We start from the raw sequence: 13835 nt of genomic DNA, 5'->3' as shown, positions 1-13835 counted from the left end.
CACCAAAATCTTTTATATAGTGATTCCATCATTACCCCAGAGCTGATTATTTTCATCACCTCTGAGCTTTGGTGACATTCTCTTCATTCAGAATGTCCCCCCTGCATGATCCCTCTGTAGACTGACTTATATCCCTCCATCCCAAACACTCTGTGACAAGGACATGCACCTATGCTTGTCTTTTTTAGCAGTGTACTCTCACTGTTGCAAATATTAGTTAGGCCCCTAACTAATGTTTGTTGGATGAACATGTGAGGAAAGTTCTTGATTCTCTGATCTTCTAAGTCAAACTGATACCCTGGCATCCACTCCATTGGCATTAAGCTATAATTACTTCTATACATTTCAGGGATGATACAAGTACCCTCCAGGCAAATGCTGCACACCCAGATACACACACACACAATCTGCAGTTCCCAGTTCATGCTATGCCAGGCATTCAACACACATTTGGTGTTTGAAACTTCAAGCCTCCTACTTCAGAATGCTTTCCAATAATCTAGAGCAGAGTATTTTATTTTTCCTAGGTTATAAGTGTATGTATATAATTAAGCTATGCTGAGACTGAATAGAGTTCTCAATAAGTTTAAAACTTATACCCTAAAACAAGTTGAATTTTTAAGAGAAAAAGTAACAGAATTGTTGGGAGCCGCAGCCGAGCCCGGTCGCCTTACTTGGCGGACGTGAGGCCTGTAGGAAAGAGCAAAGCCTGAGCTAGATTACCCCTCCCATCGAGTGTGCTAAGATGGCGCTTATCTCCTGCTTCCTGCTTGGTAAACAACCCGCCCTGTAAGATCTCCTGCTTCCTGCTTGGTAAACAACCCGCCCTGTAAGATCTCCTGCTTCCTGCTTGGTAAACAACCCGCCCTGTAAGATCTCCTGCTTCACAACCCGCCCTGTAAGATAGTCTGCCTAGCAACAACTGATGTTAGCCAATCAGCCCGCATCGCGCGCTTTGAACTGATTGGCCACTGTAACCCTATAAAAGTGAGTGCCTCTCCCGCCACGAAAAAAGAAGCAAAAGAAGCACGCAAGGAGCCGCGGAGAGCGGACCGGTAGAGGCTTCGGGACAGACTGTAGGGAGAAGCACGCAAGGAGCCGCGGAGAGCGGACCGGTAGAGGCTCCGGGACAGACTGTAGGGAGAAGCACGCAAGGAGCCGCGGGGAGCGGACCAACAGAGGCTTCGGCCGGGAGGATTCCCGGGGCAGGCTGTACGGAGAAGGAAAATAAAAGAAAAGGTTGTCCACTGCCAGACTTTGTTGTGTGTCCTTCCTGCCGGCCGGGAGTGACACCGACACAGAATGTCTAAATTAATCTTTACTATTCCATCCAGCTCTAAAGTTCAAGTTCTAGGTTTATGGGTAAAGTTAGTCTTTTTTTACCACATCCATTTGTCTCTCTGTGTGCGCACACAATCTCTCTACTTGGAAAGGAGCCCTATCCATGTCATACTTGCCTCACTGAGGACCCAGGCATGTGTCTCAAATTTAGTCCACCTTCTTTTTCTTGTTCCTTTTATCACTTGTTTTCATAAAAGCTTATTTTGAGCACAATTGTAATGTTTTCTTTAGAATTAATGAAACTTACTTCTTTTTTTATTAGATAGGCAAGTTTCCATGTTTCCAGAATAAATAAATTCAGCTGCAAAGGACAGATATTTAGGCTATTAAGTCCTGCCTAACTTTAGCACTGCACACAGTGCCTCCCATGTAGCTGGCACGGAAAGAATGCTGAATGAATGAATGTTCCCTATGAAGTCATGAAGGAAATACCCTCAGCTTTAAGTTCAACAGCTGATCAAGGAGACATTCTCTTGCCACTCCTTAGAACAGTATATCTTATCTTATGGGCCAAAGAACAGCTCTGATGTTATCTGCTCCCAGGAGAGATGTAGAAAGCAGCAGAACTGTCTTTCATGGATTTTTTTTAAACTATGAAAATTACCTTATAAATTACCTCTAGCAAATTAATCTTTCTTCTTCTCCTTCTAAACTTATAATTATGAAAGGAAGTACAACAACATTTCTCTGTAAAGAGATTTAGTAATTCTGGCAGTACTTCATTAATCACTTAATCAGTGTTCAAGCATAACTGATGTCCTTGACATATATAATCTATCTTGATTCCTCCCACATTTAGTTTGCATCTTTTTTTGATCCAACAACTATACACACTAGGAATTAGTGACCTGTTTTCACATTGTAATTTTATTAGAGATAAATTGATGTTCGTATCACAATCAGCATGTTAATTCCTACAGTGGGTTTCCTTATAATCTACTTGAAAAGTTGTTTTCCTCTAGTGAATTTATAGAGATTAACAGTGCTATAATCAGATGTTATTAGTACTTAATGAGAAAGTGGGTTTAGATAACCTATTAGCTTAATATATTTGAAAGTAGTATGTTTATTTTTATAGGCAAGCCACATCTACCTGTTTATGATACATTCAGAAGAAGACTTCCTAAGCTATACCATAAAGGCAGCTGGCATAGAAATATAATGACATCTCAAGGTTGAGCAGTATAGATTAGATTTGTCCATATTTTCTACCTTGGAAAGTATTTTTATGGTCAGTGGTGTAACTCTGTAGTCTATAGTGTATAGACTATAGTCTATAGTTCTTATTATGCTATTCTTTTTATCTTAACATGTAATAATTTGGAAATTTAAAACATAATTCTTTACCCCAAACCTTATTGATGTATAATTTCCACATCCACTTGGTCATAATCCACCTATCCCTCTACTCACACACTTCTTTCCACATCATATATTTTCTCATTTATATAAAAAAAAGCAACAGCAGAGACTTTGTAGGTCAGAAATGTGAAGAATAATAGGTGGAAACTTGTAGTGCACAATTATACATGTACTCGAACAAGTGAGACAAAGACTTTGCTATCATTGTTGCTTGGAGAGTATTTTTCCTCCAGATGATAGTATGAAGTCCCAGAATTATTTAAAACCAAAAGTCTACCTACTATGTACTGAAGAAATTAAAAATAAATTTTTATGCTAATGTTAGAAGAGTCCTTAGAGGATGCTCAGATTAGGACTTTATAGTTTTCAACCAGATCTACTACTGAATCTATAGACCAAACATTAAGAAGTCCAAGGGATAATAACAATAATACCTCATATTTACTGAAATCTTCGCACTTCCCCACACTGTGAGCTTTACAGGGGCTATTTAATGGGATATCCTTAATATCCCTCCCGAGCAGGTCAGGTTCATGATTATTTATTTCTGGTTCAAAGAAGAAAGCTAAGATTTGCAGAGACCAAGAATCTGCCCAGAATTACACAAGCTGGTCTATAGTGGAAGGCTATGGCTTTCCTAAGCCAGGGCTCTTTGCCTTTTAGTCTATTTGTTCTACTTGTCTGTCATATATATAAACTGAAGCCTACTCAGTAGGTTGCAGATCTGGATATATTTGAATGTGCGTATTATGTAGAAGCTGAGCTACAGAACCATTATAGTAAATTAATTATCCTTTAATGAAAATTTAATGGAACTCTGGGCTAGCTGGAAAGTGATTAGTACATTACAACAAATTAAGGTTAACATTTTACCAGGGCATGGAAAGGTAGAAAGCAGGGTTGGAGGGAAGGTTAATTATCAGAGTCCATCTCTCACTGGAGAGAGGTGAATTTGATTTTGAGTGACTATTACTAATAACCATAGAAACATGCCCTTCATTAGGAAAACAAATTTCCTGATCTAAATGAAGTCTCCCTGAAGCCATTCATTCTCTGGTTCCCCTACTGCCACTCCCTTCTCTTTTTCTCTGATGTATGGTGATCAAAGAAATTTTCTGACAACTAATTTAACTCCTCAAACACATGGCTAGGGAAAAAAGGGTATCGATTATTAAATGCGGTGTGGTCTACGTTAATGTATTGACAATTTTTTAAACTATGTCTTAAATGATTCAGGTTACTGTAAATCAGCTCTCCTAGTCCCAGTTAATTTTGGAGAAACCACAAGCACTTTTGCCAAAATAAATGATTGTTCCTCAAACTCCTCCCTGAAGGGGCTTGTGCTGCACTAAGCCAGTCTGTCAGAGACACTGCCTTGTTCCTGCTCCGCCCCTGCCATGTGACATGATCTGCTCTAAACTCAGTCATTTTAGGAGAATCCACCAGTGTCCCTTCAGAGTTCTGAACAATAGGTAGGAAGTAACATGTAACATGGAAGGCTAGCCAACAGGAGAAGAAAAGAGCTCCTGGGCCTGACCAGACACTCTGAACTGAGGTAAGCTGAGCAACCCCCTGGCTAAGGAGCAGCTGCTGCTGTGTTCCATAAGTAGCAAGCATTTACTGAACTTCAGTGGTGTGTTCTGTACCCTTGGTGCTTAGATCAAAGAAACAAGATGTGATTGTCATCTTCAAAAAGACTGCGGGAAAATACGTTCATAATTATCGTGCAATAATTGGTGACTGGCTGCTCAAGGTAAAGTCTGGTAGGAGGAAGGTAGCTATCATGAATTCCCTGGCTGGGTCTCAGCAGCGTACCTGCAGGAAAGTCACCCAAATCCCTTCTTCCAGCTCTAGGTGGAAATCTCAAGGGTATATCTACTAAGGGGTGTTCCTACTCCTGTCCAGGTTCTCCAGGTCTCTCTCATCTAGGTGTGGTGTTAACAACTGTCCAGGACACCACAGGCTGCTGCCCCACCCACCCAACGAGGCTGCTATTGAAAAAGTTTATCCCAAAGCAAAATGTTGCTACCTTTTTACTCTGAATGGACCCAGACAGAAAGCCACTGAGAAGTACTACCTTCTCGCCAGCAGTGAATCTCATAGTGGGACACAAAGAGCACTTCTCATGATGCCTTGCTTTTCCACAGGAAACTTGATGGTAGATGTTTTTATGTCAGTGGTTCTCAATTCTGCTACCATACTCCTAACATTCAGGCATTTGTCTGAAGAAAACCAAAATACCGCCATGATCCCTGATCCTCAGCATCCCTCCTCTCCTTTCCTGAGTATCACTGCTTTCTATCCAGTTGTGCTGAGCGCTTTCGTCTCAATAGTTCCATGGAGCAACTGACCAGAAGCCTGATCCTGCACGCCAAGGGCCAAGGGCCGAGGTCAGAGGTCTCCCATTAGGTCCAGTAAGTTGTTTTATGCCCCCCAGGAATCTCCTGGTTTGTGTACAGAAAGCCCTTCAGGTGAACCCTATCTGTCAGCTCCATCTCCAGGATGTATACTCCAGGATCCTTATGGTACTACCTAATTATACATGACAATTGCATACCACATCTTTTATTTCTGTTACAGATAAAAAAGGAATATTCATTATCCAAAGTGAGAGTCTCAAGAAATGCATTCAAGTGGGTCCATCTGTACTGACCCTGGAGGACTGCAAACAGCCAAACGAGAACATGCTGTGGAAATGGGTGTCATATCACCGTCTCTTTAACCTGGGAGGCAGCGGTTGCCTGGGCCTGAATTTATCTAACCCAGAGCAGCCATTAGGCATATATGAGTGTGATTCCACTGATGTTTCACTGAGATGGCATTGTAGCAGGAAGATGATCGTGGGCCCGCTCCAGTATATGGTCCAAGTGGAGCACGACAACACGGTGATGGCCTCGTGGAAACATCTTCACAAATGGGTTTCCTATATGTCAGGTGGTGGAGACATTTGTGAACATCTTCACACAGGTAAAAATAATTTAAATTGAAGTATTCATGGAATGGTAGACAGTATACCATGATTTGTAAAGCATTATATGGAAGAAGTCCACCAAGAATGCCAAGAGGCTTATGGTAAATACATTTTAGTGGCTTCCTTGCTCATGGTAAGAGAATTACTGAAGTCTTAGAATGGCCATGCTAAATTTTTCTACAAAGGCAGAACTTGTCAGATTTTGAAGATACCGAAAGAAAACCTAAGTTGGGGAATCAATAGAAAGAATAAGAGGGGGAAAGAAAAAAGATACTTAGAGTGAAGGATTTCATCAAAACAAATGCAGTAATGTCCCTGCCACCATTCCTCTTATTGTGGCGACAGCCCTCTGTGTGGACGTGGGAGAGGGGTGCACACCCAAAGCCTCCTCACTGCTGGCTGACATCCACACGATGGTTGTACTGTAAGGTACTAGAAGATAAATGGCACGGTACTGTCAAGGTTTATTTGGTGTGTGCCAGGCATAGTTTGTGGGAAGGATGATTTATGAGGGAACTTTGATTTTCCATAATTCTGTAACTGTTTTTGTCATTTTTAAACAGAACAAGACGCATAGTTAAATTCTGACACCCAGGCACGTTTCTCAGTTTGTTTAATAGCTCATCCATCCCCCATTTGAACACATATTTATCCAGCACTGACTGTTCATCAGGCACAATGCTAGGCACCTGGTTTACAAAGGCCAGCCAGACAGATGTGGTCCCTCCCTTCATGGCACTCTGTAGAATTATGCTTTACTGTAATCATATCCTCCCAAAACTTTGTATCAGTCCTTGGAGGCAGAGCAAGGGAGTCCTAAAGCCTTAGGCGGGATCTTTTCCTGGAGCTACAAGAAATGAATGGAAAGTTGGGTCCAAGAACAAGATGGGCTCAAGACTCATTCTAATAAAGCTAGTGCTATAAAGCAGCGCTCTGAAATCCTGCAACTCTATAGCCATACCACCTCAGACACACTTGATCTCATCTGAAACCCTCTAGTTCGAAGGAAGAATTTGATCTTTTGCTTCATGTTAAACTTTTAGCCATATACACATGCTCACAGTGTACACAGGGGAAAATGTATTTCTGGTAGAAGGCAATGGTTCGAAGCCAGAGAACATGTCCTGTTCTAAAAGGCCTCTAGTTGGTAAGCAGGCCTCACTGCTCAGACTGGCAATATATTATGAGCTCACTCCAGCCTCTGCCAACTATAGAAAAGTGGGGGACTCTCCACAGCTGACCCTTTTGCCCAGGAGTTATTAACTTAATTGAGACTGGTTTGATCTCACCTTAAAAAGCCCCAATTAAATCATGAAAAAGTTTGATTCTTGCTTAAGGCCAAGGTTAATGGACTGTACCAATACTCTGACAAAGCAGCCTCTGTGTGATCGTCTCTCTTTAGGCCATGTGGAAGCTGCCTAGCCAGCCCCTTTTACTCTTTCTCCTTTTAGGCTGTTTGCCACACTGCTTCTGATGGATTCTTTAACAACGGAAATCTAATCTTACAACTTTGTCCTTCGAATACTGCCAGTGGCTTCCCACCACCTTCAGAGTAAAAGCCAGGCTATACCATCGTGGCAGAGACAGTCTTGTGTGAGCAGATCTGCAGCGCTTCCTGGATTCCCCTTCCCCTAGAGCAGTGATGGCGAAATGTTAAGGCTTTCCATGACACAAACAGCCTGCTGCATTGCACATTGGTTTGCTGCCACTGCCCCAGAGCTTCACTGACCTTCATTTTCGCCTACGCATTCTTTTCTTGTCTTCTGCGGGAGCAACCCTTTTCCTAAGCACCTTTCTTCACCTAGTTCTTATTCAGAGAGGCCTTGCACTGACCACTTCGCGTAATGTGGTACCTTCCTGCTGCTTCATGCACACACACACACACACACACACACACACACACACACGAGTTCTTGCCCTATTTTGTTTTTTTCACTGCATTTATTACAACATGAAATTATTTGTATATTTGCCTCTCCCCACTAAGCCACATACATCAAAAAAGAGCTACCTACATTTGCTGGTTTGTTCACAACTCTCATGACTGTGCAGGGTATGTTAAATACTCATTGAATAGTTATTGAATGAATAAATTAATAAATACTTGCAATACCATTAGGCTTTAGATGCTGATGGCTGATGGCTGATGTCTCTGGAGACAGGCAGATATTTTACAGAAAAATCTCCTTTAAAGTTTCCTTTTTGTCCGTTCATAAATATTATGCTACCATAGCAGCACATTGCGGTAAAGAAGCAGCTAGATACATACATAAGCAGACCGTTTACCAGTACATCTTCTGACTAAGCCAGCACTTGGCTTAGTCCTTCTCCAGACACTAGATGAGGTCCTGAAGGCTCACCAAAGTTTAGCAAATGGCTGACCCTAGAAGGTTTTCCACCGGTAAAATTGCATTAACAAGATGATTTCTAAAGAGGAGGCTGACATTGTAAATTTGATCTTGTAAAATTTTCTTCTAGATCTGTATACAATCAAAGGGAATGGCCATGGACTGCCATGTGTGTTTCCCTTCCAGTACCGCCATCAGTGGCACCATGAATGTATCCGGGAAGGTCGGGAAGATAACTTGCTGTGGTGCGCGACTACGAGCCGATATGAAAGAGATGAGAAGTGGGGATTTTGCCCAGATCCCAGTAAGAATGAATCTAGCTTTCTTTATGCTTCATAGATGAATAAAGAATGATTAGAAAGTTTTTAAAAACAACAAGGTTAATGTATTGAAGTCTAAATAAGCACTCTGATTCCATTTAGCCAGATTTGATTTGGGGTTTATTTTTTGCCTTGATTATACAATTCTGATGTATATGCATTTGTTTTCCTTACCTTCAAAAGATGTTAATTAGCCATTCTTCATTAAGCCCAGTGCATAGGAATGCTTTAACTGCAAACATAATATAATACTTTGTGTTCTCATTAATCTCAGCTTCCTGGCAGGATGCTTCAAAACAAACCTCAAAATGCATACAAAACTCAGTTTTCCTTTAAACACTGCCTCTTAGGAGCTGCCCCAGTTTCTGTATGTCAAGTCTGCTTGTCTTGCCCGTTGTTGAGTTCAAGCATAAGCTGGTGCCTTAATAATATGTCCATAAAATCGCAGTTACCCTTATTATTTCTCAACAATGAATTTTCATCCTGAGTCTCTTTTCTTGTTACTTACTGTCTACCTATAGGCTCAAAATCTTTATCTCTCTTAACTTGATTTTCAAGGTCCTGTGACAGATGCAATGTTTTAACTTTTCTTTCTGTGTTAGTGCTTTAATATTTTTATTTTATCTGATTTTTATTTATATTTACCTAAAAGGTTTCCAATTGTCTCTAAGTATTGGAAAATATTTATCCTTTCTATATTCCATTTCCTTCATCTTGGTTCCTGCAGGTCAGAGCTTAACTTTATAATCTCTTCAAATTCCATGCCTACCTTCCCTTCACATATAAAATACAAAAGTTAGTTTAAAATAAAAGCAAATTGAAGAGAATAACCCAAAAGAATCTAATTTATAAATCATCTGTGGAATTGTTTCCTAACATAAGAGCCAGTGTGGCTTGATAAATAAGAAAGAGCATAGGCTTTGAAATCAGAAAACCATGGCTAGATGTAATGAGATTTTTGGGATGCTCCCTATGTCTCTCTGCGTCTCAGCATCCTTGGTCATATAATGAAGATAATAACACTACTTATTATTGTTATTGTATGGATTCAGTCAGATGCCTCCAAGGCATTTATCAGAGTACCTGGTTCACAGAAAGCATTCATGAAGGTTGGCCACTACCATCACCTTCAAGCCTAACTTATCTTCTTAGTGTGCACTTCTGAATCAATGATCCTCCCTCCTTATCGCTGGTCAATAAGAACCAGGCCTGGCATAGTGCTAAATACCAAGTTTCAGAACTTTGCTCCCTCCTGTCAAAGAACTTGGCACCTATATGGGAGACAGGATAGACACGTCTGCTGTATGACACAAAATACAAAATATATTTGATACGGTTCTCTAGAATACCTGGAAGACAGCTACAGATCTGTCCCCCACCACCGCCGATATGCAGTGGATCCAGGATGTGGGCCCCAGGCTCCTGCATTTTTGACAAGTTCCTTAGATGACCCTGATGCAGGCAATTCTTCATCAAAAAATTCATAATAGTAGATAATTCTGTGCAAAATATTTCTACAAAAAGGGATGACATTATGACATCTAGCAATCAATATGCTAAGGGCTGTTAACTGTTTCTAGTGGAGACATTAGTGTGAGGTTGAAAGTTTCAGAGGCCCACTGCTGGTGTTAACTCCTTAGCTGCTAGAATATGAGGGGATCCAGAGAAGGCTGGACAGTACCTGTTCACCAGCTAGCATGAAAGCATCTCATTGTCTAAAACTCACAAGTCGTCAGCCTTCTCTCTCTCTGAATCTGCACCTGTATTTGTAGGTGCATATGCTTGTAATCCCTGTACTCCTTGGATTCCTGAACTAAACTGCATAGCATTTGTATCATCATCTCTTTTCTTAGATGTCATAATTAAAACCAAGTAAATGAATGACATAGTAAAATTAACAGATATTTCACTTGGTTCTTATACTTGGCACTTTTCTTAAAGGTATTCTCTCTAAGCTTTTGAAAAGAACCCTGTCACCATCTCCTGTCACTTATAGCCAATTATAGATTTCCTAGTGGAAACTTGGATTTCATGGGTCTCAGAGCTCTTCACCTCCTAGACTATTTGTTCAGCTTCATATGGCTCAAAAGCCTCCTCTACTTGACAGCTTCCAGATTCCAGCTTTCCTGACTTTACCACAACCAGCCGAGAGCATGTTTCTTTGTATGGTGCTAAATTTCACTTCTAATTTTCTTCCCTCCTTGTTACTTTTGCTTTCTGGTAGCCAATGTAACTCAAAATGATGTGTCAGAGACTGAAATCTGAGCAAGCTGATAGATCGTTCCAAGATATTCACAAGTGAATAGGTTAGAGAAGAATGAAATAAAGAATCAAATTTCTGTATCTCATTTTTCTCATGAACTTTTTAAAATCTCAATGTAAAAGAATGCTGCCTTGAAAGTTTTATTTCAAGGGAGCGAAATTTAAATTTAATACTAATATACTTGAACTACCAGTGAAAGAATGTGAGAAGCATCTTAGGTACCTGGGAATGTTTAGAGACTATTATGGGCAATGTGAGATCTTTCTAAGTTGTGTGCCATATACAAATGGACCATCCTAGTTCAACATTTTAAAAATTCCACCCTCTAGAATAATCTGATTGCCCTTGAACCTTGAATAGACAGTTCTGCAAATATTTTACAAAGAGGCAATAAACATGAAAAGATGCTCAATGTCACTAGTCATCAGGGAGAAATAAAAACCCACAATGAGACCTCATTTCACACTTGATAGAATGACTGAAATAAAAACCACAAATAATAACAAGTTTTTGGGATGACATGAAGAAATTGGAAATTCATCCACTACTGGTAGGATTATGAAGTGGTGTTGCTGCATTGGAAAGTTCATTAGTTTTTCAAAAGAGTAAATGTAGAGAGTTACCATATGACCCTGCAACCCCACTAAGTTTACAATCAGTAGAGATGAAAATACGTGCCCATACAAACACTTGTACACAGATATTCACAGTAGCGTTATTCATAATAGTCAAAGAGTAGAAACAATGTGACTGCCGACTGATAAATATAGTGTGCTATATTCATACAATAGAATAGTTTTAAAAAATGAAGTAGTGGTAGATACCACAACATAGATGATGCCTGAAAACATCATACTAAGTGAATGAAACCATCACAAAAGGCCACATGTTGTATAATTTTATTTACATGAAGTGTCAGGATAGGGAAATCTGTAAATACCAACTAGGTTAATTGTTGTTGGCTGAAGTAAGAGAAGGCCAGATTAAAGGAGCAATGGAAACTACTAACGTGCACTGGATTTCATTTTAGTGTGATGAAAATGTTCTAAAATTTATTGTGGTAATGGTCGCACAATGCTTTGAATATTCTTAAAAGCATCGAATTACATAAGTTAAATGGGTGAATTTTATGGTGTATGAATTATATTTCAATAAAATGGCTTCTTTTTAGGAACAAAAAATGAGGAACTACAGAGTATTGTATAAAAGTACATGTCTAGCTGGGTATGGTGGTGCCTGCCTGTAATCCCAGCACTTAGGAGACAGAGGCAGGAGGATCTCACTGCCAGCATGAGGCCAGCATGGGCTACAAAGTGAGTTCTAGGCCAACCTGAACTGCATAGCAGGACTCTGTCTCAAAAAGACAAAAAAAAAAGTATATGTCTAGGAAAGACAGAAAAAAGGCAGTAACTAGGATAGGAAGACCAAGGTGGGGGCTCTTGCTTCTTTTTTTAAGGACAAAAAGTGTGAACTATTTTTAAATGCATCCAGAAATTATCTCACACCTAAAAGTGTCATAAAGTGAAAATAACTAGTGGGATCTCTGTGGTCTTTCAGAAGATGGAAGTTTGGAGGGTCCAGGTCCTGGCTGTTCAGGCTGGCTTTTCCCCCACATTAGCGCATGTTTGCAGTACCTAACGTTTATATGCACTGTTGGGGATAGGCACGTAACACATTTCAACTCCCACTAGCCTTCCTCCATTTCCCTTTAACTTTTCCAGCATCAGATTCATTTATTTATCTTATAAAACCTTATAAAGTTAATTATCATATATATAGATTCAAAACCAAGCTAGTTAGCCAAAGAATATATAAAATATGTAAAACAATTGTGTTGTCAATGTACATTTTGTCCACACTGGATTACAATATTTTTTTCTTTCCTTTTCTTTTTTCCTGTTATCCATCCTCTATTTTGTCATAGATAGATAGATATGTATGTACATACATACATATATATAGTTTTCATATAAGGAAACCCTGTGATATTTAAGGTTATGTCTCAATTATTTCACTTGTAGTCTCAAGGTGCATCAAGTTTCTACAAATGACTCAAGCGTATCCTTCCTTATGGCAGTATAGTATTCCATAGTGAATAAAAGCCACATTTTAAAATCTATTCATCTGTTAATGCACATATAGGCTGTTTCCAAGATTTATCTATTATGAATTGTGTTGCTATAAGCATGAGTGTGTTTTCCCTGTGGTATAATGTCTTTAACTCTTTTGGGAAGATACCTAGAAATGCAATCACTGAGTCAAGTGGAAATTTCTACTTTTAGGTTTTTTTTGAGGAATCTCCATACTGATTTCTATAGCGGTTATAATATAGGAAAGATCTAGAAACTCCAAATGATATCATGGAAATATTATAATTCTCAACCTGTTAGATGTTTGATACACTGAGTTTGTATTCTTCAAAATCAGAGAATGAATTCTAAGGAACAAAAAGGGTTGAGAGTAAGAAATATTTTTTGAAGAACAAATAGAAGGGGACCTGGAAAGTGGGTTGCCTAGAACCCTACTTTTAAGGGAAGTTTTATAGAACAACTATAAAATGCAACTAGGTGGATGCAACATGGGTTAAGACTGTGATCACCCAATTAGATTGTATGTAATATTGGTTCAGTGGAGAAGCAAGTCACGTACCAACTGTACATGGCAAGAACAAAGAACTTTTCAGGAAGGGATAAGTCTAAGGGTCTTGGTCACCCACCAAGGTGACTAATGTCTATCTAGACTCAGACTAGATGTTACCACTTATTTTAGACCTGGTCATTGCATCTTTATCTTGAGGCCTGGCCTCCAACAGAAGCATCTCTGGCCACAATTGTAATGAATTTTCATCCTTGCAGTGACTCTTGAGGGCCCAGCCCTATCCTACTGCCTATAATATTTTCTCCTAACTTAGCTCTCTGTAATGGCTGTATCAGCTTATACTCCCACCAATAGTGAAGAAGGGTTCGTTTCTCCCCACAGCCGCACCAGCATTTGGTATTGGTTCATTTCCTGAGAGGAGTCATTCTTTCTAGAGTGGATGAAATCTCGGTGTCATTTTAATTTGCATTTCTCAAATGTCCAGCGATGCTGAATATTTTTACATGTAATTTATCAGCCATTTGTACTTCTTCTAAGAAGTTCTATTCATTTCAGATGCCCACTTTTAAGTGGGTCTGTAGAGGTAATGACAATTTCACCGTAGGAAGAATGAGGTTCAAGAAAGCTTCCAG

At 39.7% G+C, this 13835-nt stretch overlaps 1 protein-coding gene across 6 annotated transcripts in view; it reads left to right on the top strand.

Moving 5' to 3' along the window:
• Pla2r1 (phospholipase A2 receptor 1) overlaps window positions 1-13835 on the top strand; it is a 135063-nt gene that overhangs the window by 11283 nt on the left and 109945 nt on the right. For all 6 annotated transcript variants that reach the window (XM_063259143.1, XM_063259144.1, XM_063259142.1 and 3 more), the window contains exons 2-3: window positions 5284-5670; window positions 8153-8326. In XM_063259143.1, coding sequence (XP_063115213.1) covers window positions 5284-5670; window positions 8153-8326 — 561 coding nt within the window. The remainder of the gene's footprint in view (window positions 1-5283; window positions 5671-8152; window positions 8327-13835) is intronic.

The sequence above is a fragment of the Cavia porcellus genome, unplaced genomic scaffold, assembly GCF_034190915.1.
Source record: "Cavia porcellus strain 051 isolate PalLab524CR breed Dunkin Hartley unplaced genomic scaffold, mCavPor4.1 scaffold_12, whole genome shotgun sequence".
Taxonomy (NCBI): domain Eukaryota; kingdom Metazoa; phylum Chordata; class Mammalia; order Rodentia; family Caviidae; genus Cavia; species Cavia porcellus.
Note: the sequence above shows the minus strand (reverse complement) of the source record. Positions and strands in the feature narration are given on the sequence as shown.